The sequence below is a fragment of the Pavona decussata genome, unplaced genomic scaffold (genome assembly GCF_977016875.1).
Source record: "Pavona decussata unplaced genomic scaffold, jaPavDecu1.1 SCAFFOLD_175, whole genome shotgun sequence".
In the NCBI taxonomy this organism is placed as follows: Eukaryota; Metazoa; Cnidaria; class Anthozoa; order Scleractinia; family Agariciidae; genus Pavona; species Pavona decussata.
In genome coordinates, this window is record NW_028145586.1 from 3,545,391 (window position 1) to 3,568,812 (window position 23,422).

At 38.9% G+C, this 23,422-nt stretch overlaps 2 protein-coding genes across 2 annotated transcripts; both read left to right on the plus strand.

Moving 5' to 3' along the window:
• The first annotated feature begins 7,709 nt into the window (after window positions 1-7,709).
• LOC146463719 (uncharacterized) lies at window positions 7,710-19,784 on the plus strand. The gene is made up of 4 exons (XM_085084270.1): window positions 7,710-7,790; window positions 13,582-13,962; window positions 15,347-19,236; window positions 19,703-19,784. The coding sequence occupies exons 2-3, from the start codon at window positions 13,627-13,629 to the stop codon at window positions 15,440-15,442; spliced, it is 432 nt and encodes a 143-aa protein (XP_084940396.1). The 5' UTR covers window positions 7,710-7,790; window positions 13,582-13,626; the 3' UTR covers window positions 15,443-19,236; window positions 19,703-19,784.
• Window positions 19,245-22,775, plus strand: LOC146463720 (uncharacterized). Its single transcript, XM_085084254.1, has 4 exons — window positions 19,245-20,040; window positions 20,360-20,405; window positions 21,315-21,444; window positions 22,036-22,775. The coding sequence occupies exons 1-4, from the start codon at window positions 19,464-19,466 to the stop codon at window positions 22,558-22,560; spliced, it is 1,278 nt and encodes a 425-aa protein (XP_084940380.1). The 5' UTR covers window positions 19,245-19,463; the 3' UTR covers window positions 22,561-22,775.
• Window positions 22,776-23,422: the final 647 nt, after the last annotated feature.

The window sequence follows — 23,422 nt, forward strand, 5'->3', positions numbered from 1 at the left end:
AATACTAATAATAATAATAATAATAATAATAATAATAATAATAATAGTGATGATGATGATGATAATGCAGGGGCGGGGGGGAACACTCCATACAGCCTGGCACTTTTTTTGTATCAGAATCATCCAACAAAAGTTGACGTCACATCCGGTCAAATTGGCGCCCAGCAGCCTGTCTCCGCGAAGTCGAATGATGGCGTCCTGGTCAGGCATGATTTCTTCGGATTTTTGAGCCATCAGTATCAGGAATTGTGAACTGTGGATATGAAAGATGTTGTAAAGATATTGCTACGACTTCATGAGCAAAGGTTTTCCAAAGGAGTAATTTTTTCTATTGTTTTGACGGAAAATACGAGACAGCTAAGCGTCGTGTCATGGCGGAAATTTCACACTCTCAAAACGAGTGGCGTTCAGACTTTTGGCTCTTGTGGCTTCTGATCGTTCGAAAGCTGAAATTTTAATACCCTATCCCGTGTGCAACATAATGGAGGAAACATCGTCAGTCATAGTTTGCAGTGTTAACATCGGGAACCTAATTATCTCTCGACGTGAAGTATTGGAAGCCTGTATCATTGAAGCTGTTCGTTGTAGCGGACTCGTAACCTTCGAGGTGAGTAAATGTAGTTATCTTCATTTCCAGTTCTTTTCTGCCGACGTGAGTACCTTTACATGTGGGCTTTAGAGTAGTTAGTCGGTTTTGTGCTTCGTAGTTCTTTAATAAAGACGCAAGTGAGGTTTAATTAATAAATAGTACAGTAATTACACGGAGTGCCCGCAGGGCAGGCCGTGTCTAGGTTTGAGTCGGGTATCTTCGTCGTTAGCCACAAATGTGCACATTAATTTATGCATTAAAATATGTCCTCCCCTAGTCGGGATGTATTATTCTGATTGTCTTCAACAGAAGCGGCCCAATAAAAATCTATTTTTCATGCACATATCACGAGAGAGGGGACCCACTCATTCCTTCCTCAGTTCCTGGGTGACGTCAAATCATCATTTGCTTTATTCATTAAACCTAGATTAAATTCTTCCCTCTCCCAGAAGGGATCTATTGTTTTGATTGTATTGGACAAAAGCGGCCCAATCAAAATCCATTATCGGTGCATATATCATGAGGGAGGGGACCCACTCATCTCTACTTGTGTGACGTCAAAGCAAATCATCATTTGGAAAAGTTGTTTTTGTTCAATGGCAGCCACATGTCTGAATTTAAGACTCTGATCTGCCGTTTTCAGAAAGAAAACAAACGTTTTTCGAGCGGTAAATCGAAATAATAACTTCTAGGTAGTACTCGAAAGTTGAAACGGTGGAAATTGGGAGAGTTCACAGCGAAGAAACTACGCTTTTACAAACAGATCAAATAATTCAAAGCGAAGTAAGCCAGACCACTTCAGCGGGGTCATGACATCATTGCAGAGTTATTCCCGGTATGATTCCCAGTAACACAACTATAAAATATCAGGCAATCTTTCTGAATAAAACCATTCAATTATTTCAGTTGCGAAGGGAGGATACAGTTGACTATAAAAATAAGCGAAAAAACTGTATCTTTAAATTTAATCTTATTAGAAGGGAAGATAGTTTTTAAATATCTGCGAAACATATCATGGGGAATAAATGAGGCTACATTAAGCATTCCGTGTAATGCTGATTAAGGGCATCTTGTTCTCTTATCTGAAATGCATTCATATCATGTTGTCCTGCAAGTGCGGGCTTGATGAGGGGCTTGAGTAAGAAAATGTATCTATGTCGCCTGGTTCATATTGCTAGTGTGAGACAGTTGTTAAAGTTATTGATGTCAAACCATCTTAAACAGTAAGTTAAATAGCAAATTGCGAATGACATTTCTGAAGTATTGAAAGAAACAACCCCTTCACCCTTTACTTCATCTGCACTCTCATCACTTGTTTGGTGCTCATGGGTTAAGGCTTTTTATACATTTGTACTATAATTGTGCACGTGACGTCAAAAGAACAAACAGTATGCCACGAGCCACAGACAAGTGGCATGACTGATGTTCTTACCTTGTTTTGATGTCCTCTTTGGGTTATCAAAGGACACATGGAAGGCCAAATGGACTTTGAAAACTCTTTATGGCTGACAATGTCATTATTTATTTACCAGTTATTTCAGATATGTTAGTTGGTGCCAAATATTTAAGGGTGGGGAATTGTCTTTTTCTCTGTGTCCAAGGTTGGGGAAGAGAACATAAAATAAAAAAATATTGCTAATTCCTGGAGGTTATCTAGCATACATTAAGTTCTAATGACATTGTCTCCTTTGAACCAATGAAATTCAAAGTTCATTTTGACAACGAATATTGAAGTCTGTTCAATTCAATGAACAATCAAAAGTTCAATAACCACACAATCAGTTCACAAACCACACATCAGTTCAGTGACAGTAGACCTCAAAAATTATTGAAAGAATAACTATAGGTGAAAGGTTTTTTTATTCCAATGGGACAGATAAGAGGGGAGGGGAGAGGGTTTTATGGGAGCATGGTCCATATTTAGAGTAGGCAGAAAGTACAAGTGAAACTAATAAGTATCTATGTATTACAAATAATGGTAACAGGCTTGCATGCATTTAAATCTATTGCCCACTTATCCATTGTTTGTCTTTGTAATCATATTTGGCAACAGCTGCCCAATAATGTAGCTTTTTCTTGTACATATTTCCACTTCCTTCTTGTCAATGATGCAGATTAGTGGCCCATTGGTAAATTTGTAAAAATCTATAAGTCCTATGGTTCATTGAAAATCAACAAGTCAAATAACCATAGCAACAGTTCAAAAAACACACACCAGTTCAGGGAGGGTAGACCTTAAATGTAAGAAAAACTATAGGTGATGTGTTGTAAACTTTCTCTCCTTCATGCTTGTCAAGGATGCAAATGAGATGCCTGCTTGTAAATTTCATATTAGTTCAATTCAAAGAATTCAATCATCACACCAAAACTATTAAAAATTAAAAACATTAAATCCTTAAAAATTTCATCTAGGTAAGGAAAATTCTAAACCATGGTAATATAACGTTAATAATAAAGATGAAAAGGTGAAACTCTTGAGCTGGCTTTTTTCCGCTGGCTTTGTTTCTTTTCAATGGAAATAATAGGAGGGCAAATATCAACGCAGGCGGAGGTTATTGCGTGATAACCGTCCTGTGAATTTGCACCATGTGACGTAAAGTAGCCAATAAAATCATGCGAAAATTGATGGGTGGGTTGTAATAGAACTTAACATATGGGTCAATTTCTGCTGCTAGATAACCTCCAGGAATATTTCGCAATATTTTTTTACTTTATGTTCTCTTCCCAACCTTGGACACAGAGAAAAAGACAATTCCCCACCCTTAAATATCTGGCACCAACTAACATAACTGAAATAACCGGTAAATAAATAATGACATAATTTGTCAGCCATAAAGAGTTTTCAAAGTCCATTTGGCTTTCCATGTGTCCTTTGATAACCCAAAGAGGACATCAAAACAAGGTAAGAACATCAGTCATGCCACTTGTCTGTGGCTTGTGGCATACTGTTTGTTCTTACTACAATTTGACGTCACATGTGCATAGTTATAGTACAAATGTATAATTAACAATTATTCCACAAGCGCGCGTTGGATATGAGATGATAGATAGCCAAAGAGGTGCATAGCGCCGAGTTGGCTTTAACCATTTCATATCCAACAAGCGTGAGTGGAATGATTGTTTTATTAAAAACAATCAAGAAATATTGGTAGATTTTGCTGATTTCGCTTTGCAAGAACAATTAGAAGACAATTAATGGTCTCTATTCCTCGGGCATGGTATAATGGCTCATATACCATGGCAGCTAAGCCAATCAAATCGTTTGAATCACATTTTACCATGATCCAGTTTTTAATAAAAAGCCTTAACCCATGAGCACCATGCAAGTGGTGAGAGTGCAGATAAAGTAAAGGGTGAAGGGGTTGTTTATTTCAATACTTCAGAAATGTCATTCGCAATAATGCTATTTAATTTATTGTTTAAGATGGCTTGACATCAATAACTTTAACAACTGTCTCCGCTAGAAATATGAACCAGGCCACGCAGATACATTTTCTTACTCAAGCCCCTCCTCAAGCCCGCACTTGCAGGACAACATGATATGAATGCATTTCAGATAAGAGAATTACTGTACTATTTATTAATTAAACCTCACTTGCGTCTTTATTAAAGAGCTACGAAGCACAAAACCGACTTATTACTCTAAAGCCCACATGTAAAGGTACTCACGTCGGCAGAAAAGAACTGGAAATGAAGATAACTACATTTACTCACCTCGAAGATTACGAGTCCGTTACAACGAACAGCTTCAATGATACAGGCTTCCAATACTTCACGTCGAGAGATAATTAGGTTCCCGATGTTAACACTGCAAACTATGACTGACGATGTCTTCTCCATTATGTTGCACACGGGATAGGGTATTAAAATTTCAGCTTTCGAACGATCAGAAGCCACAAGAGCCAAAAGTCTGAACGCCACTCGTTTTGAGAGTGTGAAATTTTCGCCATGACACGACGCTTAGCTGTCTCGTATTTTCCGTCAAAACAATAGAAAAAATCACTTCTTTGGAAAACCCTTACTCACGAAGTCGAAGCAATATCTTGACAACATCTTTCATATCCGCAGTTCACAATTCCTGATACTGATGGCTCAAAAATCCGAAGAAATCATGCCTGACCCGGACGCCATCATTCGACTTCGCGCTGGGCGCCAATTTGACCGGATGTGACGTCAACTTTTGTTGGATGATTCTGATACAAAAATTTGACGAGTCTTCTCCCCCGCCCCTGTGATGATGATAATAATAATAATAATAATAATGCAACCTCATAATAATCGATATTTTTACGCGGGATGCCCTGAGGGGGCATACCGTGTCTAAAAAAGGGTCGATTTCTTTTTTTTTTTCTTCCTCGTAGCTACAAATCGGTACATTAATTTATTACGCGGGATGCCCTGAGGGGGCATACCGTGTCTAAAAACGGGTCGATTTCTTTTTTTTTTTTCTTCCTCGTAGCTACAAATCGGTACATTAATTTATTCATTAAACTCACCCCTCTCCTACTCGGGGTGTATTGTTCTGATTGTCTTCAACAGAAGTAGGCCAATCAAAATCCATTCTTGTCGCTTATATCACGAGGGAGGGGACCCACTCACCCCTACCTGTGTGACGTCAATGCATCATTTGATCTATTTATTAAAAACAGATTAAATTTGGCCCCATGTTGTTAACATGTTCTGGACTCAAGTGTGCCGTTTTCAAACGGAAATTTCACCATTTTGAAGCGGCAAATCGAAAGAATAACTTCTAAGAACCACCCAACATTTAAAACGGTGGAAATTGGTAAATTCCTGGCGAAGGAATCATGCTTTGTTTGACAGTCTTAGACCACGACGCGAGACTGAAAAGAGGTCATTGAGAAGCTTACGTTATCGCAATGGAATTCCCGCAATTTCCCTTGAAACCCTGAGTAGCGTAACGCAAGGGAAACAACGTAACGCGATCGTCGTGACTCAAACTATTCCATTAGCAAGGATAGTTTTATCAATCGGCGAAGCATACAGTTGGAATAAATGAATCAGCCCCAGCATCACGCGTAATGCCAGTATAGCAGGCATCTTGTTCATTAAACTCTCCCCTCTCCTACTCGGGATGTATTGTTCTGATTGTCTTCAACGACAGCAGACCAATCAAAATCTATTCTTGTCGCTTCTATCGCGAGGGAGGGGACCCACTCACCCCTACCTGTGTGACGTCAACGTATCATTTGATTTATCCATTAAAGCTGGATGAAATTGTGGCGCCATATTGTTAACATGTTCTGGACTCAAGTGTGCCATTTTCAAACGGAAATTTCACCATTTTGAAGCGGTAAATCAAAAGAATAACTTCTAAGAAGCACTCGACATCTAAAACGGTGGAAAATGGAGAGTTCCTGGCGAAGGAATCGTGCTTTCTTTGACAGTCTTAGACCACAATTGCAGACAGAAAAGAGGTCATTGAGAAGCTTACGTTATCGCAATGGAATTCCCGCAATTTCCCTTGAAACCCTGAGTAGCGTCACACAAGGGAAACAACGTAACGCGATCTTCGTGACTCAAACTATTCCATTAGCAAGGATGGTTTTATAAATCTGCGAAGCACACAGTTGGAATAAATGAATCAACCACGGCATCTCGCGTAATGCCAGTATAGCAGGCATCTTGTTAGACTATGACTTTTATATATTTTTATATATTTAATATTTTTTATATATGTATATATAATTTATTAATTTATTCACGTGCTATTTTAAGCTTCGCTTGGCTCACAGGTTACGCTACGCGCCCTGTGGTGCTTTCTTATACTGTGCATACAGATATTTTTACTGCGCATAATAATAATAATAATAATAATAATAATAATAATAATAATAATAATGATAATAATTCAATACACGTAGTTTGGGCCACGTTTAACGCCCCAGTCTATGTATAACTTATGGCGTACATAAGTTTTTACAACTGCCATAATAATAATAATAACAATAACAATAACAATAATAATAGTAACAACAATAATATATAATAATTTTAATAATAATAATAATAATAATAATAATAATAATGAGAAATATTGCACGAATTCAGTCGAAGTGACGCCGTATACTGCCGAGTTTAATTTAATTTCATACCAGGAAGCGACTCGGAAAAGAAGTTGGAGTATTAAAACGACTAATCTCGTACCCAGATTTCCCACGGTCACGCGGCATTCTCGAGCCGACTGAGATCAGGATACGAGATTATAAAACGACTAGTTTTTTACACAAGGATTCTAAAACGAATTGAAAAGACTCCCTCTGTTCCTGTGTAAATAACTACTGAAAAAAAAATTAAAATCAAAGAATTTACATGTGGAGCCACTGAAGAGCTTTTTGTGCAGTTTATTTTATCGGGTTGCAGCGGAATCGACATTTGCAGACCAGATCCAGGTCAGTAAAGGATTTTACTTGGCTGGCACCAGTTGAGTAAAGAGCGGATGAATTTAATCCAAGGATAAGTCGCTACTCAGTGTATAAAATGATTAGTTGGAGCGTATCTTAACAGCTGGATAATAATCTACCCACTGGATGAAGGTTACTTATTTTTTTGGAAAATTTTATCATGGCTTGCTTTGTGTAAATTTTTTTTCTTTTGTCCTGGGAACGAGTGACGTCACGAGCCACAAGTCCCCTGTAGCTCAGTGGTAGAGCATCCGAACTTGTAATCGGAAGGTCTTTAATAGATTTGACTCTTGTTAGGAGAACTCGGATTTTTTTTTCGAATCTGTCTGTGCCGATCACGGACTGACAAAATACATGACATACATCCACAAGAACTTTTCAAAAGGGTGCTAACAATGTCTGTTTATTAAAACTGCCGGACGAATGATCAAAGCCGGCAGACACAAATTGAGAGGGCATGAATATTTTAAACTCAAGTCGTTGTTTGGTTCCTTCAACCCATTATTTTTGTCTTTAATTTTGCTGTGTGCAATTAAAAAAGTTAAATTTGAAACGTTTATGGCTGTTATCAATGTACACAGAATGATAAACTGGGATGTTTCTCATTAGAAAAATATTAAAGTTCATAATTACCAGTAAAATAATAATTATAAAGGTTGGCAATCAGTACTAGCCTGCTGAGTCATGTCTCGTACTGATCCAGTGCTAATTTTTGCTAAATTTAAGGACATCTGTCACAGGCGCATAAGATCATATAAAGGAAAGAAGTTCAAGAGGTAAGTAGAATCCTTTTGTTTTTCTTTATTGCTTATTTCTCAAGTTAAAACTTTGCAACTTCTCTTTCTCTAATGTAATTTATGCATGCCAGTGAAACACTTCCTGGCTATGCGACCTAAAAAGAAGCAGTGTTCGCGAGACAATTTTTGTTTGTGTAACTAAGATTTAAAAGAGCATGGGCTTTTCCTATCAAGTCTGGCCTGTTGCTTCAGTGTGGTTTGGATAATTACCGGAGTAGATTAGGCGCAAAAATTCAGTTACGTTTTGAGCAGAGTTATCAGATTGTCAGTGACAGTGAAAACCTTTGACTTCGAAAGCAACTGTTACTCGCAACCTGCTCATTCTTCATAAAGTGGAAGAACGATTGCAGTCGTCTGTTGACAAGTACAAGTTAAAGTTTGTACGCGACTAAAGATATTTGCCTGCATGCCTAGGATCTAGCTAAACTAGGAAATAAAACGTTGTGGAAACATTGCTACAAATTTAAATATTAAACTTTCTGCTTACCCGCACAAGAAACAGAAGTTGCGCAGGCAACTCTGGGGTCTTGAAAGCAATGAATCATCATTGAATCAAGTAAAAATATCATTGCTTCAAGGACGAAGATTTTGCTTCTTTGACATTTACTTTCTAATTCAGCCACTTAAAAGAGACATTGTGTCGGCTTAGCCTGAAAATGGCAAGCACAAACGGTAGAATCGATCTTTCCGCCATTTGCAAATCCTGCGATTTGCCGTTTGCGATTTCACTTGGTGAAGAATTTTTTTTAAGCTTACCGTAAACTAGCCTAAGTAGAAAATTTGAGGAAATACACAACAGACCTAAAAATGGAAGATAAACGTGCTGCTGTTCACTAATCTCTCAAAAACAGTTTTGCCAGATGTTCCGGTGACGCTCTCACACGCCTCACTTTTTATTCGCGAAATAAACGAGGCGGTTTCCCACATCATAAAGCTGACTCGCATAAAATTTTCCTTTAACCTAAATATTGGAGCAGTTCAAATTATGAACTATCGGAAAACTACTGAAAAGAAAAATACAGGGGAGAAATAAAGAACGTGCATAATTAATAATTTCTGACGTTTATTAGTGTAAAAGGTTTAACAGTCTGATATACATTGGCGCTACTCAGTAATTAGTCGAAGGACAAAACAAACAATATTTTAAACAATAGACTTAGTCGTCGATCTGTATACTCATTTAATGATGTGGCTACAGCTCTCAATCTGCTGGGTTGCTACTAATAATTTTCTTCGTAATATGGAAGGTTTTCTCTTAACACTCCACTGTAGACTTGACCATTAATTACTAGTTTATTTACCTTAAAGAAGGCTTATTGCTTTTACTGCTTCGTTTTTTTTTCAAAACGGGGTACAACTTTCCAAGGATAATCGTGTGAAAGTCCAATTCTAGTGCCTTTTAGATTCTTTACGTATGATCAAATGAACTCTTTATCTTGGTAACAGCTAAACGTGACCATAACAGGCCTTGGTTTCGCAGATCTCTGGTTTTTCTTCCGAGCTGGTATGCGGTGAACTCGTTCAAATTTAATGTCTTCAGCATCTTCCTTTGACAGCTTCATCTTCTCTTACGGAAAAAAAAAACAGGCTAATTCTTCACTGTCCTAAGAGATCTCATTTTGAAGTTCTTGCAGATTAAATCTTAACATTTTCTCCTTCTAATCTACGCGTAGAGGTTAAGTGGTTTTCTCCCTAAGATCGCCATAACCAAAATTGGTCACAAATACAGTGGTACAAATACATGTAAATCAAGTGCTGCAGCTAGGAAAGAAATTCCTAAAGGTTAATTTTCGTGTCTCTTACAAGAAACAGCAAAAGATTATTTTTGTCAAACTGCTAAAGACTTAGATCGGATTGATTTTATTTTGTTTGGTTGAGAAACCGAAATTGGTCATGGCGTCCAAGTGCTTTTAACGAACGATAACCAAGCATGAAAGTTTCCTTTTGATGGGAGGAAGGAGCAGGAAGAAATTACTTCGCAAGTTCCTTCTTTGGATCCACCGATTGCTATTTTTATCGATCTATGTTCGTGTGATTTCCAAGCGGTAGGAATAATTAATTCATGCCTAACATTTGGTTTTATCGTTGTTAGTTTGCTCCTGAATTAAACTTGTATTGTCTCTTAATTACATGTGTGTAATGGGAACTGTTCTCGTCGGTTTTGTTTGTTTCGTACGCTACGAAAAAATTAAATAATTTGTTGGTTTGCTTGCGCCTTCGGTGAGTGTTTTACTGACTGTTTTACGAACTTCCTTGATAGTTTTAAGAACATTTTATAAAAAAAAAGAATTTAAATGGACTCCAAATGATATTTTCTGTTCTTATTATTCTTTTTAATATTTAAGATGATCGAGCCAGGCGAACCGGTTTGTGAACAGTCAACGCGCGCTACCGGCACTGTCACTGTCTAGTAAATTTTGCTTATCAAGAAGGCCGTACGTTATAAACCTCAGAGAGAATGGATACACTAACCAAAAAACAGACTTCAAATATGTCTTTGAGTAATAAATAAAAAAAGAACTGTGATAATTCATAGCAATTAGTACAGAAATAAACTAAACAACGATCTTTGAAAAATCACAAAAACAAGCGAATGAATGTTTTGCGTAAGCTTTGTATAGATGAAAATGAAATCACACTTTAATTTTATTTACGCTTTTAACGTTCTTTAAAAAGACTTTCAGTGAAAATTACTCACACATCTTAATCTTTGCCGTTATATCCTACTGTTTTAAGTATTTTTGTTTGTTCTCTGTCAACATTGTCAGAAATAAAAGCTGAAATTAGAAATATATGCGGGAAAAAATTTGTCATTAGCTTATGCCAATGGTTTGTTTGACTGACTATTTTAGCTCGGAATCAAATTTTGTTAAATGAACCAAATGGGATGAGATTAGAAAATAAAACTCCAAGGGAAATAGCGAAACATGGACCGAAAAATGAGCTAAAAAACTGCTCTGAAGTTAGACAAGTTGCAGTGTCAACACTACAAGAAAAAAATAACTTAATCATTGCAAAACAGCAAAGTTTTGTCAACAAAATCACATGAATATACTCGCCTCTTTGGAAAATAACAAGTACTTTTATTCGATTGCTGATTGTTTCGTTCGTTTACAACGTTAAGTTTCACTTCAAGAGGAAAAATCCAACGTTTCATCGCGCCGGATTAGAGTAAAATAATATTCTCTTCAAGATTCCGCCGCTGTTTATGAAGTGCCGCCTCTAAAAGCTGCTGAAAGAGTAGATTTGTTTCTTCCGGCGCAAGTCGCATTGCTCTTTTTCCCGCTGTTTAACGTTAAAATTGGACGAGATCAGAAAATAAAACTCCAAGGGAAATAATCAACATGGCCGAAAACTGAGCTCAAAAGACTGCTCTGAAGTTAGCAGTATTTATTAAGGACGGTGCCTACTAATACCGAAGTATTTTTGTGCGGTTTATGACTATGCGGGAAAAGCAGATCTTAGCAAGGGCTACGAGAATCCAAAAAGAAAATTGGGGGTAACCATGCATTTTTCAGAGATAACTAAGCACTAATATCTCTAAAAAGCGCCAAAATATAAAGCAATGTATGGGATTTTTTCCTAACTTGAAACTTAATTATCTCTGAAAAATGCATGGTTACCCCCAATTTTCTTTTGAGATACCAAAAGCATTTGCTAAGTTCTGTTTTCTCTGTATAGTTTTAAACTGCGCAAAAACATCCCTGTATTAGTTGGCACTACCCATAGGAAACCCGAGTATCTCGAGATGCGCAGAACGTATGCGCAGTAACAATAGTAGGCACCGTCCTTTAGCTTAAGTTTAACGGTGTGTCAAAACTGCAAGAAAACAATATTTTGCAAAACAGCAAACTGGCAACCTTTTGTCAGCAAAATTGTATGAATATACTCGCCTCTTCTGAGAATAACCAGTCCTTTTGTTCCATTTTTGATTTTCCGTTCGTTTTACAACTTTAAGTGAGCGAAACCTTTCACTTTAAGAGGAAAATCCAACGTTTCGTCGCGCTGGATTGGAGTAAAATGATTTCACTTCAAGATTCTGATGATATGTGCCAGTCGATTTGGTTCTCCCGCCGCTAGTTGCGTTGCTCTGTCTCCTACTGTTGGTCACATAAATTCACTTTGTATCTTGTCGTCTTCCAAATTATTTTTTGTTTTGTTTTTTCTCAAACGTAGTTGGCGATGCAACGTCCCGCCAAACAAACGCAGCCGGCAGTGCAGTTGACCATGTATTTTCCCGCCGAAAAACAACCCGGGTTGTAGCACATACGCTCATCTATGTAAGCCAATGTGAAAACAGACACTCAAACCCTGTGGTGCAACATGGGTTTTTTTCGGCGCCCTTCCCTGTTCTTTCTCTCTTTGTTCGTCACTCATGTTTCGCGTGTTTGCTAGCGCTCTCAGTCGCTTTCTTTTACGTCGAACTTCGCTTCTTCGTCGCCTGTTTTCTCGATCTCTTTCTATCTCCCTTTCTTTGCTTTCCATGTTTGTAGACTTATTTATAAATTTACTTTGTGTTTTGTCGTAAACGTCGTCTTCAAAATTTTTTTTTCTCAAACGCAGTTGTAGATGCAATTTCCCGCCAAACAAACGCGGCCGGCAGCGCAGTTGGCCATGCATTTTCCGCCGAAAATAACCTGGTTTACAGCTCGGATTTAACTATCTCATTTCACATCGGCTTACATAGAGGGGCGTACGGACGGTCAGTCGGTCCGTCGGTCGGACGGAAGTGACGTCATAACTAACCCAAAATTTCTCGCACTGATGGGTTTACCAAAATCTTTTAGCTTTGGGGCTCCGCGCGTTAAAATATCATTGATGTCTCAACATATTTCTTTCAAGTAGAAAAAACAGCAGCCTTTACCAACCCACCTTCAAAGCTTAAAAGAAAAAGCAGTAAAAATGGGTGTAATATAATTCACGTAAACTAAAAATAAGGCCTACTACAGCCAATGCCCTTGTAATTGTGGACAGACAAAGAGTCTATAAAATTGCTATAAAACGGTCTGGTCTGTAATCAACGACAGCTTTATTAAACATGTTTACGAATGCTTCGAAAAAAGTGAGATGTCATTCCCTCAAAGACAAGCTATCGTTACACTTATTGAGAAAAAAGGAAAAGATCGTTCACGTCCAGAAAATTGGCGTTCAATCTCCCTTGTAAACGTAGACAAATACACGTAATTTTCTGCAAGACCTGATATCATTCACCATAATCAGCCAGGATATGTTATAAGAGACAGTTCTATCGGAAAAACAGTTTGTTCTAGTTTCGACATAACGGAATCCACTATCAAGACTATCAAAGAAAACATTCAAGGTTTGTTGAGATATATTAACAATAAAAAAGCGTTTGATAGTGTGGAATGTGGTTTACAATTGCCCAAAGCAATTGATCTCGGTTCAGATTTTATTTATTTTGGTTAAACCTTTCTACAAAAATGTCAGAGTTGCGTTATAAATAACAATGTTTTTCAGGTATGTGGTCTTAAAGTATGAAAATGGTTATGGCTTTCACAGTGACGGGTATGGATTCTAGAAACCAAGTCTGTAAATGGGTATGAATTTTAGAGGCGACAACTGAAAAAGAGTACCAGAAAATTACATATTTTGGTCTGAAATAGGATCAGGGTTTGGTGAACTGAGCCTCACTGGCCAAAATTTCTAAGCAGCATCCACCCCCCACCGCCACCCCCACTCGAGAATCCCATCTAGGGGTATTTAAGTAATACAATACGTAAACTCCCCACGCCTCTCGTTATCTCAACAGAAACCAGCTCCCATGAACTAACTGGTTGAAACTTTACAGTTTAAGATGACTTCTGACTTTGTAGCCAAGTTGGTGGTGATTGGTGCACTACTGCTTTCAATGACAACCTCATTAAACAGCACCGAAGTTAAAACATCACTAGTGTACACCTACAACATCTTCACCAAAGATATTGCCATAGTAAGGCATACTATTGCCTCTGTGAACGTGCACAGCCCAGTGGAGTGTTTTCGCCATTGCGCCAAAGTTTGTGGCTGCGTAGCGTTTCAGTTGACTGGGACGAGTTGTGAACTGTTGGATATAGACAAGGATGACGCGGATGAGGATCTGGTGACTAGAGAAGGCACTTTTCTGTATACAATGCAAGGGGCTGGTATTGAGGTGAGATCGTGAACAAGTGTTTCATGAAATCAAGTCATAAACTAATATTTATATGTAAAGACCAGTCCAGAGGGAAATGTCTAGATTGCAGTGAGAGACTAGTCTTAAAGTGTGTCGACAAGTGGTTCAGTTTACAAAACAAACTGTTAACGTGCATATTGAATTGCAAATTTGTACTTGATCATATGACTAGAAATTGGCTCGAATTTTCATAAAAAAAAATATCTTGCACTGTTGAAAATCTAATGCCCGATTCACAACAAGTCTTAAACACGTTTAAAATCTGTTTAGTTAACCCTTTCCCGCCCGAGGGAAATATCGAATTTTTCTAAATCGCTAACTATGAACTGGGAGACCACATGTGATATACCATTTAAAAGGTATTTTCTGGGGTGTTCTGTAAATCACACCAACAGAGATGGAAGTGGTCACATATTAGGGTAAGAAAAGTCCACAACGAAAGAAGAAAACATTGAAAATTTTCCTATTCGTTGTACATACTGGGTATCCCCCTAAACTATAACTTAATGTACAGCTCTCAGTGCATTGCTTGTTGTAAAATATCAACTGGACTCTTAACGTACAAAGGAAAAAAATCCAAAAGTTTGAGGGGTGGTAAATCAAGTCTCATATAGGAGGGGGGCATGATTTTATGCCTTCAATTTATAGCTCTTTCCAAGATCTTTTGGTTGTGCAAATTTCACACAAATTGACCAAATACTGAGCTCATTATTACGTCTTGTGCCATATGGCACTCTTGGGCGGGAAAGGGTTAAACACAGTTTAAAATATTGTTTCCTTCATAAGAGCTGCTTTCGGGTTTTTGTCACCTACAGACCTTACACAATGAAAGCATAAGTTAAAATCCTATGTCAAAGCCATGTTTTGAATTCATCACATTTTGGAGACGGGGTCTTTACACGGGAAACGAACTTTTCAATTCGTGAGGTGAGCAGATACAGGTTGGCGCTTGTGAATGTCGCAATATAAACAGTTAACAAATTTGTTAGCAAAGCCGGTTGTTAGAAACAGATAAAACGTAATTATTACTTTGAACAACAAATAGCAATTGTGGATCCAGAGAAATGTCTTAAAAATCTCAGGGGTTTGCCATGTGAAATAACACTTTTCCTACCATTTTTTATTTGCCAAGACGAGTTTGCCAAATTTAATTTGTCGTTTGCTCCCTGAAGGCGCCTTAACAGTAGGTAGACTAGGTATTTCTGTAAAAGTAGAGGCACAGAACATCCGAACAGATGAGACTATATCAGTTTACACATGGGAACACACGAGACAACATTTTAAGTATTTTGCTTCAATGTTCTGGTTAGTCCCCCTGTCAAATCCTTGTCTCCTCTCACTTTTTCATTCGTCTGATTTGCAGGAAATGAAAAGGAAAAGAAAAGCTGCTGAAGGTTCAAATGTTAAAGAAAGTGAGTGCCTGACAACAGTATTATATGCAGAAACCTTCCTGTTGTAATTGTATGACCTTGTATTGCACAACACTGGTTGGGAGCAAAAAGTTTAAAATCTTTAGTTTACCGTATTGATTTTACCTTTTTCAAATATATTTACCCATATTTTCCCGATTGAATCAGTAGAAATCTCAGCGACTTGATCTCTTTTGCATGGATACAGCGAAGGGATACTAAGTGAAGCTGCATATCCGTGTAAGCTCTTTGAAAAGATTCATGCTTTTGACAACTACAAAGAGTTCGTGTTTCTCGACAAGTTTAACGCGCTGTAATAAAGGTAAACGCTGAAAAGTAAAGAAAATATTTGCAGGCAAATAGAATTTTTATGTTTTTCTCACGGTATTTTTCGGTATGGACAGATTGTCATCTGGTTTAGGAATATCTTGTATTAGGTAATCGCCTTAAGTGCGTGACAAGTGTGACAGGCTAGGGCTGGAGTAACCACATTGCAATGAATTTTATCACCTATCCAGGGGCGGGGGAGAACACTCTGGTCAGCCTGGCACTTCTTTTGTATCTGAATCATCCGTCAAAAATTGACGTCACATCCGATCAAATTGGCGCCCAGCAGCCTGTCTCGGCGAAGTCGAATGATGGCGTCCGGGTCAGGCATGATTTCTTCGGATTTTTGAGCCATGCATCGGTATCAGGAATTGTGAACTTTGGATATAAAGATCTTGTAAAGATATTGCTTCGACTTCATGGGCAAGGGTTTTCCAAAGAAGTGATTTTTCTATTGTTTTGACGGAAAATACGAGATAGCTAAGCGTCGTGTCATGGCGAAAATTTCACACTCTCAAAACGAGTGGCATTCAGGCTTTTGGCTCTTGTGGCTTCTAATCGTTCGAAAGCTGAAACTATAATAGCTTATCCCGTGTGCAACATAATGGAGGAGACATCGTTAGTCACAGTTTGCAGTGTTAACGCCGGGAACCTCATTATCACTCGAAGTGAAGTGTTGGAAGCCTGTATCATTGAAGCTGTTCCAATTGTCTTCGTTGTAAGGGACTCGTAATCTTCGAGGTGAGTAAATGTAGTTATCTTTATTTCCAGTTCTTTTCTGCCGACGTGAGTACCTTTGCATGTGGGCTTTAGAGTAATAAGTCGGTTTTGTGCTTCGTAGTTCTTCAATAAAGACGCAAGTGACGTTTAATTAATACTGATAGTAATTCTCTTATCTGAAATGCATTCATATCACGTTGTCCTGCAAGTGCGGGCTTGAGAAGGGGCTTGAGTGAGAAAATGTATCTGCGTGGCCTGGTTCATATTGCTAGTGTGAGACAGTTGTTAAAGTTATTGATGTCAAGCCATCTTAAACAATAAATTAAATAGCATTATTGCGAATGACATTATTTCTCAAGTATTGAAAGAAACAACCCCTTCACCCTTTACCTCATCTGCACTCTCACCACTTGGGTGCTCATGGATTAAGGCTTTTTATACATTTGTACTATAATTATGCACATGTGACGTCAAATTGTGGTAAGAACAACCAGTATACCAGAAGCCACAGACAAGTGGCATGACTGATGTTCTTACCTTGTTTTGATGTCCTCTTTGGGTTATCAATGGACGCGTGGAAGGCCAAATAGACTTTGAAAACTCTTATGGCTTACAATGTCATTTGTACATCATATAATTATTCACCAGTTATTTCAGTTATGTTAGTTGGTGCCAATTATTTAAGGGTGTGGAATTGTCTTTTTCTCTGTGTCCAAGGTTGGGGAAGAGAACATAAAGTAAAAATATATTGCAAATTCCTGGAGGTTATCTAGTAGCAGAAATTGCTCCATACATTAATTTCTAATAACATTGTCTCCTTTGAACCAATGAAATTCAAAGTTTATTTTGACAAGGAATATTGAGTTCTGTTCAGTTCAATGAAAAATCAAAAGTTCAATAACCACACAATCAGTTCAAAAACCACACATCAGTTCAGTGACAGTAGACCTTAATTGTAAGAATAACTATAGGGGAAAGGTTTTTTGTTCCAATGGGACAGATAAGAGGAGAGGGGAGGGGAGAGAGTTTTATGGGAGCGTGGTCCATACAATTCAATGAAAAAACAAAAGTTCAATAACCACAAAATCAATTCAAAAACCCACATCAGTTCAGTGACAGTAGACAATTGTAAGAATAACTATAGGTGAAATGTTTTTTTATATCAATGGGACAGGTAGGAGGAGAGGGGAGGGGAGAGGGTTTTACAGGAGCGTGGTCCATATTTAGAGTAGGCAGAAATTCCAACTGAAACTAATAAGTATCTATGTATTACAAATAATGGTAACTGGCTTACATGCATTTAAAAATCTATTGCCCACTTATCCATTGTTTGTCTTTGTGATCATATTTGGCAACAGCTGCCTAATAATGTAGCTTTTTCTTGTACATAGTTCCACTTCCTTCTTGTCAATGATGCAGATTAGTGGTCGTTGGTAAATTTGTAAAAATCCAGAAGTCTTATGGTTCATTGAAAATCAACAAGTCAAATAACCATAGCAACAGTTCAAAAAACACACTGATGGCTCAAAAATCCGAAGAAATCATGCCTGACCCGGACGCCATCATTCGACTTCGCCGAGACAGGCTGCTGGGCGCCAATTTGACCGGATGTGACGTCAATTTTTGTTGGGTGATTCTGATACGAAAATTTGAGGAGTCTTCTCCCCCGCCCCTGCCCCTATCTAAGGTTTGGGGTAATGTGCATATGACCTTGCTACATGCCGTCATTCGTTTGTATTCACTCGCTCTGCGAACATCTCGCCTTTTTTACGAGGTAAGTTCCTTTTTTCCCCCTTTCGGGATCGCATATTTGCACTCCTCTGTGTCGCCACCATCATTTGTCTCTCGCTCTCGATTGCGGGTTTCGAATACACATTTCATTTACTTTTTGGTTTACAATAAGCTTACGCGCTCGGACGTTTTCCTCGCTCCTTTTGATGGCGGGTGTTGTTCCAACGAGCTTATTCTCGGTCACTTTTTTGTGAAACGGCTTTATTAACCGTTTGCGAGTCGGTTTTGGCGCACGGGCGGCAAACGAGGAACGGCGTCGGTTCGCTTGTACGGAATGGCGGCGTCCATTGCCGAACTTGTGGGCGAATGACCTTCACCCTCGTCGATCCCCGCGTCGCAGAATTTGGCCCAGATATTGTTATTTTCGAAATTGACATCGACGATCTTTCTCGTGAGGGTATGGGGTTTTCGAGCCTGTCGTTGACAACCGCATTCGGTTACTTTTCGAGGAATATTCAGTCCTCGTTGTCGGCATTTGTCATGTAATTCCACGTGGCATTTCCTGTTACCACGCTCTGCCCTTTCTTCGGCGGGCGTCGGTCTTAATAAGCGCTTATAAGGATTTATTTGGATGATAGTGTTCACCTCAATGTTTCGGGTCAGTGATTGCTGTACCGTAGTTACCGTGGCGCGCTTCTCGAAGCAGTTGATCGTAAAAAGAACATGTGACTCGAAAGCCATGTGTTAGTGCCTCGCTGACTTGTTTATGTTAGCCTTGTGTTCGTTTAAGTTATTTGTTGGCAGATTGTTTGGTTAGTCATATGGAGTTATGCTACCACCGAATTTCTTCCCTTTACTTTTAGGATGCTTTTAGTTTATTCCTCTGGCTAGTCCCATGTAGTTGTGTTTTTCTTTTGTGAGCATCATCTGTTTTGGGCTAGTTATATGTAGTTATGCTAGCCTTTATTTTGAATGGGGATATGTACTTATTCCCATTTTTTCACTTCCTCTCGCCACATGTAGTTGCGCTGATTGGCCTGGGCTAGTCATATGTAGTTAGGCTAGGGTTTTTTTTTTATACTGGAGATATTGAGTTATCCCAGGTTTTTTGGTATGCTTGCTGGTCATATGTAGTTATGTCAGCTTTGATTTTTTTTTCTGGTTTTCTGGGTCTGCTGCTTCGTCGCCTGTACGGCTTGACATGGTGGTCCCTACCAGCTTATTTCCTTGCTTACTGATTCCTAGGTATTTTTAATTACTTTTGTTTGGCCTTCATGTTCCGTTTCTGCCAAAATGTTTTTGGTTTTATTTGCAGAGCGCTCTGACATGCCTAAAGCCCAGCATAAAACCTGCCCTCATTGTGCAGCCACCAGGGGCCCGTCTGCCCGTACCAGTCCAAGGTCCAGTGTGCGGGCCAGCTCGGCCGCAACCCAATCTCTGGTTGAATCCAGCGTCCCAGCTCAACAGTCCAGTGATGACTCTCCGTTATCTACAGTGTCAGCTTCACCAGTCCAGCCAAGCTCAGCTGAGAGTGCATTGCCCCCTCATTTGTTTGAGACGCTGGTAGCAAAAGTGGCTAATGAGGTCTCGCGTAGCCTTGCCGCAGTTCCTCTGGCTTCATCTGCTCCGGCGCCTTCGCAGCTGAACGAGCTTGCTGTATGCTCAACCCCGGCCATCTTAGCTTCCGGTGTCCAAGCTCCCTCGACTGTTCCGGCTACTTCCAGTGTTACCACTTCTGCTGCTGTTCCAGCTCCTGTTAGTTCATCACTTCATGTGGAGAATTTGACTTCATCAGTTGTGCAGCACAGTATGGCCATGTCAGCGTCAGCCTTCACCAACTTTTCCCTACAGACGGTTACGGAGATACCAGGTCAGTTATTCCAATCAGCCGGGTTATCAAGGTAAACAAGCTCGGGAACTGCAGCTTAATGGCAAATAGTCAATTATTCTTATTAATATATTAGTAATATATTTTTAGTTCTTTTTTTTTCAATTTGGTAACGAATGTATATATTTATTTTACGTTTTCTAATCCCACAATAGATTTCAAGGAAACACCACTTACTAAAGAGAGGATTTTGTTGAAATGATTTGTGGCAAAAATTCAATTGGCTCGGGCTATCAGTTTCCTGCTCTAGATAATAAAGCTAGGCTTGGATTTTTCTCTACAATATCTGATTTCTTTACAGGTCCCGATTTTTTTGCATCCTGCAGAGATATTTACCTGAAAAACAAGTAAGTTAGATGGCTTTTAGACAGCTGCTAATAAGACGTTGTAAGAGGATGATACAGTGTTTATTTTCGTAAGCTGACCCTTGTTTACCAACAACGCTTCTTTTGACTCTTCAAAGAAAGAGAGAAAGAGATGTCCCCGTAATTTAAATGTTTGGTCTCCTTTTTTCTGTGTCAAACTGGTTTTTATAGCGCATGGATCAATTTTGTTGACCTCGACTTCCCCACCCCCCTCCTCTTAACAACCCTCCAAGAGGAGTAAGAGGATGATACAGTGTTTATTTGGACTTGTCCACTCTGCCAGCAACGCCTCTTTTGACTCACCAAAAAAGGAGAGAAAGTGATGTCCCCGTAATTCAAATGTTTGATCTCGCCACTCCCGTTTTCAGTGTCAAACTGCTTTTTATAGGGCATGCATCAATTTTTTTACCTTGACACTCCCTCCTTCTTGACAATCCGCCAGTTCCATCCCTATAGCGCATGGATCAATTATGTTGACCTTGACACTCCCTACCCCTTGACTGCTTGAAAACCCGCCACCCATCTCGACGTGACGGTCTTGTTGGCTATCTATCATCTTCTATCCAACGAGCGCTCATGGAATAATTGTTAATTAAACATAAACATGAAACGTTGCATTAACTATGGAGTTACGTCAGGTTCACAGTTTTTAAAGATGCAAATTTTAAGAGAAAGTAAAGAGATCGATTAAACTATATCAGTCATCATCAAAGGAATTAAAATACTTTATCATTACTTTATCACTGAAGAGTAATCAAAGTAAAAAATTAATTAAAAATAATAATAATAATAATAATAATAATAATAATAATAATAAATTTATTATAATACCATAATTTAATATTTAAGAGGTAAATCTGTAACTAACTTTCATTTCAATCTTTGATTCAGAACTCAAGAGAATAAAGCGTACATGCTGCAAACTGACATTGGAAGAATCCCTGTTTACTGTCAAATGACCGGAATTGATGGATGCGGAGATGGAGGATGGACGCTGGTCATGAAAATTGATGGTAACAAGGTAAAATCAACAATAGGTTGTGGTTTTCACTAAGCCAACCTTGGTCTGTAACTGATATTATTTCTTTCTCAGTGCGCGACCGGACGAAATCTGTAAATCATGCAGTCTAATTGGTTCCGGGGGCGGGCGGAATTTTTCGATCTTGCCTTGTTACAAGGCGTAAGCGTTGTTTTCTTGCAGAAAAAATACAAATGTAATTTACCGGCCTAGCTAGGTCACACCAAATTGGGAAAAAACTGTGCCCTCTACCGGACTGCCCGAGGCCGCACTCAACACCTCGGGCACAGTTGTTTTTTTAGTGCGGACCTTCCGGCTGGTGAATAACATATATTTTAAAATAACTGAAGAAACTGCAAGGCTGACTGCTTTTTCTGAGTCGAAGGAACAACAACAACAACAACAAAAAAAAACATTACGAATGAGAAGGAGCATGCTACATCCCAAAGGTAAGGCCAATAACCTGGGGCCATGGGGCAGACATCATCTCGTTTAATTGAGCGTGATTGACAAAACAAGTAACGGAATTCAGCAAAATTAATAAGGTCTTTTGCAAACATTTTAAGCGGTGACTTCGTATTTTCTATTTTATAGTCAACGTTTCACTACGATTCCAAACTTTGGAGCAACAAAACCGAGTTCAATCGTCCTGGGGGTGAGACGGGGTTTGACAGCCAGCAAACCAAGTTACCGACTTATTGGAACACGAACTTCTCCAAGATCTGCCTCGGCATGAGGATCGGCAATCAAACTGTCAAGTTCCTGGCCATCAGCAAGAATGGCGCCTCACTGTACTCTCTGATCGCTGACGGCCGCCATCGAAACACCTCTCTGGGTAGAGATACGTGGAAGACATTGATTGGCTCTGAAGGATCTTTGCAGACCTACTGTAACAAAGAAGGGTTCAACGCAGTTAGTGACAGGAGCCAGAGTTCGAAAGCAAGAATCGGTATTATTGGAAACAATGAAGAAAACTGCAGTAACTGCGACTCCAGAATTGGTTTTGGTGCCGGAGGATATCCTGCTAACAAGGCCAACACATGTGGTAATGAGGCTACCTTTAATCCCGATAAAGGAGACAAGCACATTAAAACCATGGGATACATATTAGTGAAATAAAAGGAAAACGATGGAGATTCCTCCTAATAAAACTGAGAAGAGAAAAAATAAACCATAAATCTAGCAACTGTTGTATTTAAATTTAGACTGAACAGGAAAAGGACTTTTGTTTGTTTGTTGTAGTATAAACATGACATAAAAATAAAATGCAGAGATACGAATATAAATTGTTTTTGTTAGATGTCTACAGTATCGAGTATCATGAGTAAAGCCAACTCCAAGGCAAGCAACCTCTCAGGAAATATTTATTACAATCGTGTTGACGATGCTCACTTTCAGCTTTGCTATCGGCCTTTATTCAGGCTCGAATTATCTGCTTGATTATGTTCTTTGAAACATCAAAACATCTCAACCCATTTATTTGTTAAGTTTTACTGACTGATGTACATGATCAGAAATTTAGTTAACCCATCTAGAGAATAAAAGGTAAATACTAAATACAGGAATAATTCCATGCGAGCTTTGCTTATATCCTTCCCGTGACTTGTATTTGGTAACAAGCCGCCATGGCAGTACAAGGTTTTCAAAGGGGTTGTTCTGAGTCACTGGAAGGGAGGAGAAACCAAGCGCCCTATGTTGCTTTGAGCATAAACCTCACCCTTCTCATCGCTTTAGTCGCTCAAGACGTTCTTCCAAAGAGCTTTTTCAATCGCCGAATTGACAGAGATCAAACTACTTAAAGGTTAATTTTTAGCTTTCGGTGAATCTCTATTGCATAATGCCCATACAACCTGAGTCTTAAGCTCTAATAATAGTCCTTTTTGTCCGTGCGGCCTCCAGTGAGCACGCGTTCGCAAATAGGATGTCATTGTTGTTGTCTCGCACGGGTTTGGTGGTTAGTAGGGAATTTAGAAGAGAGTAG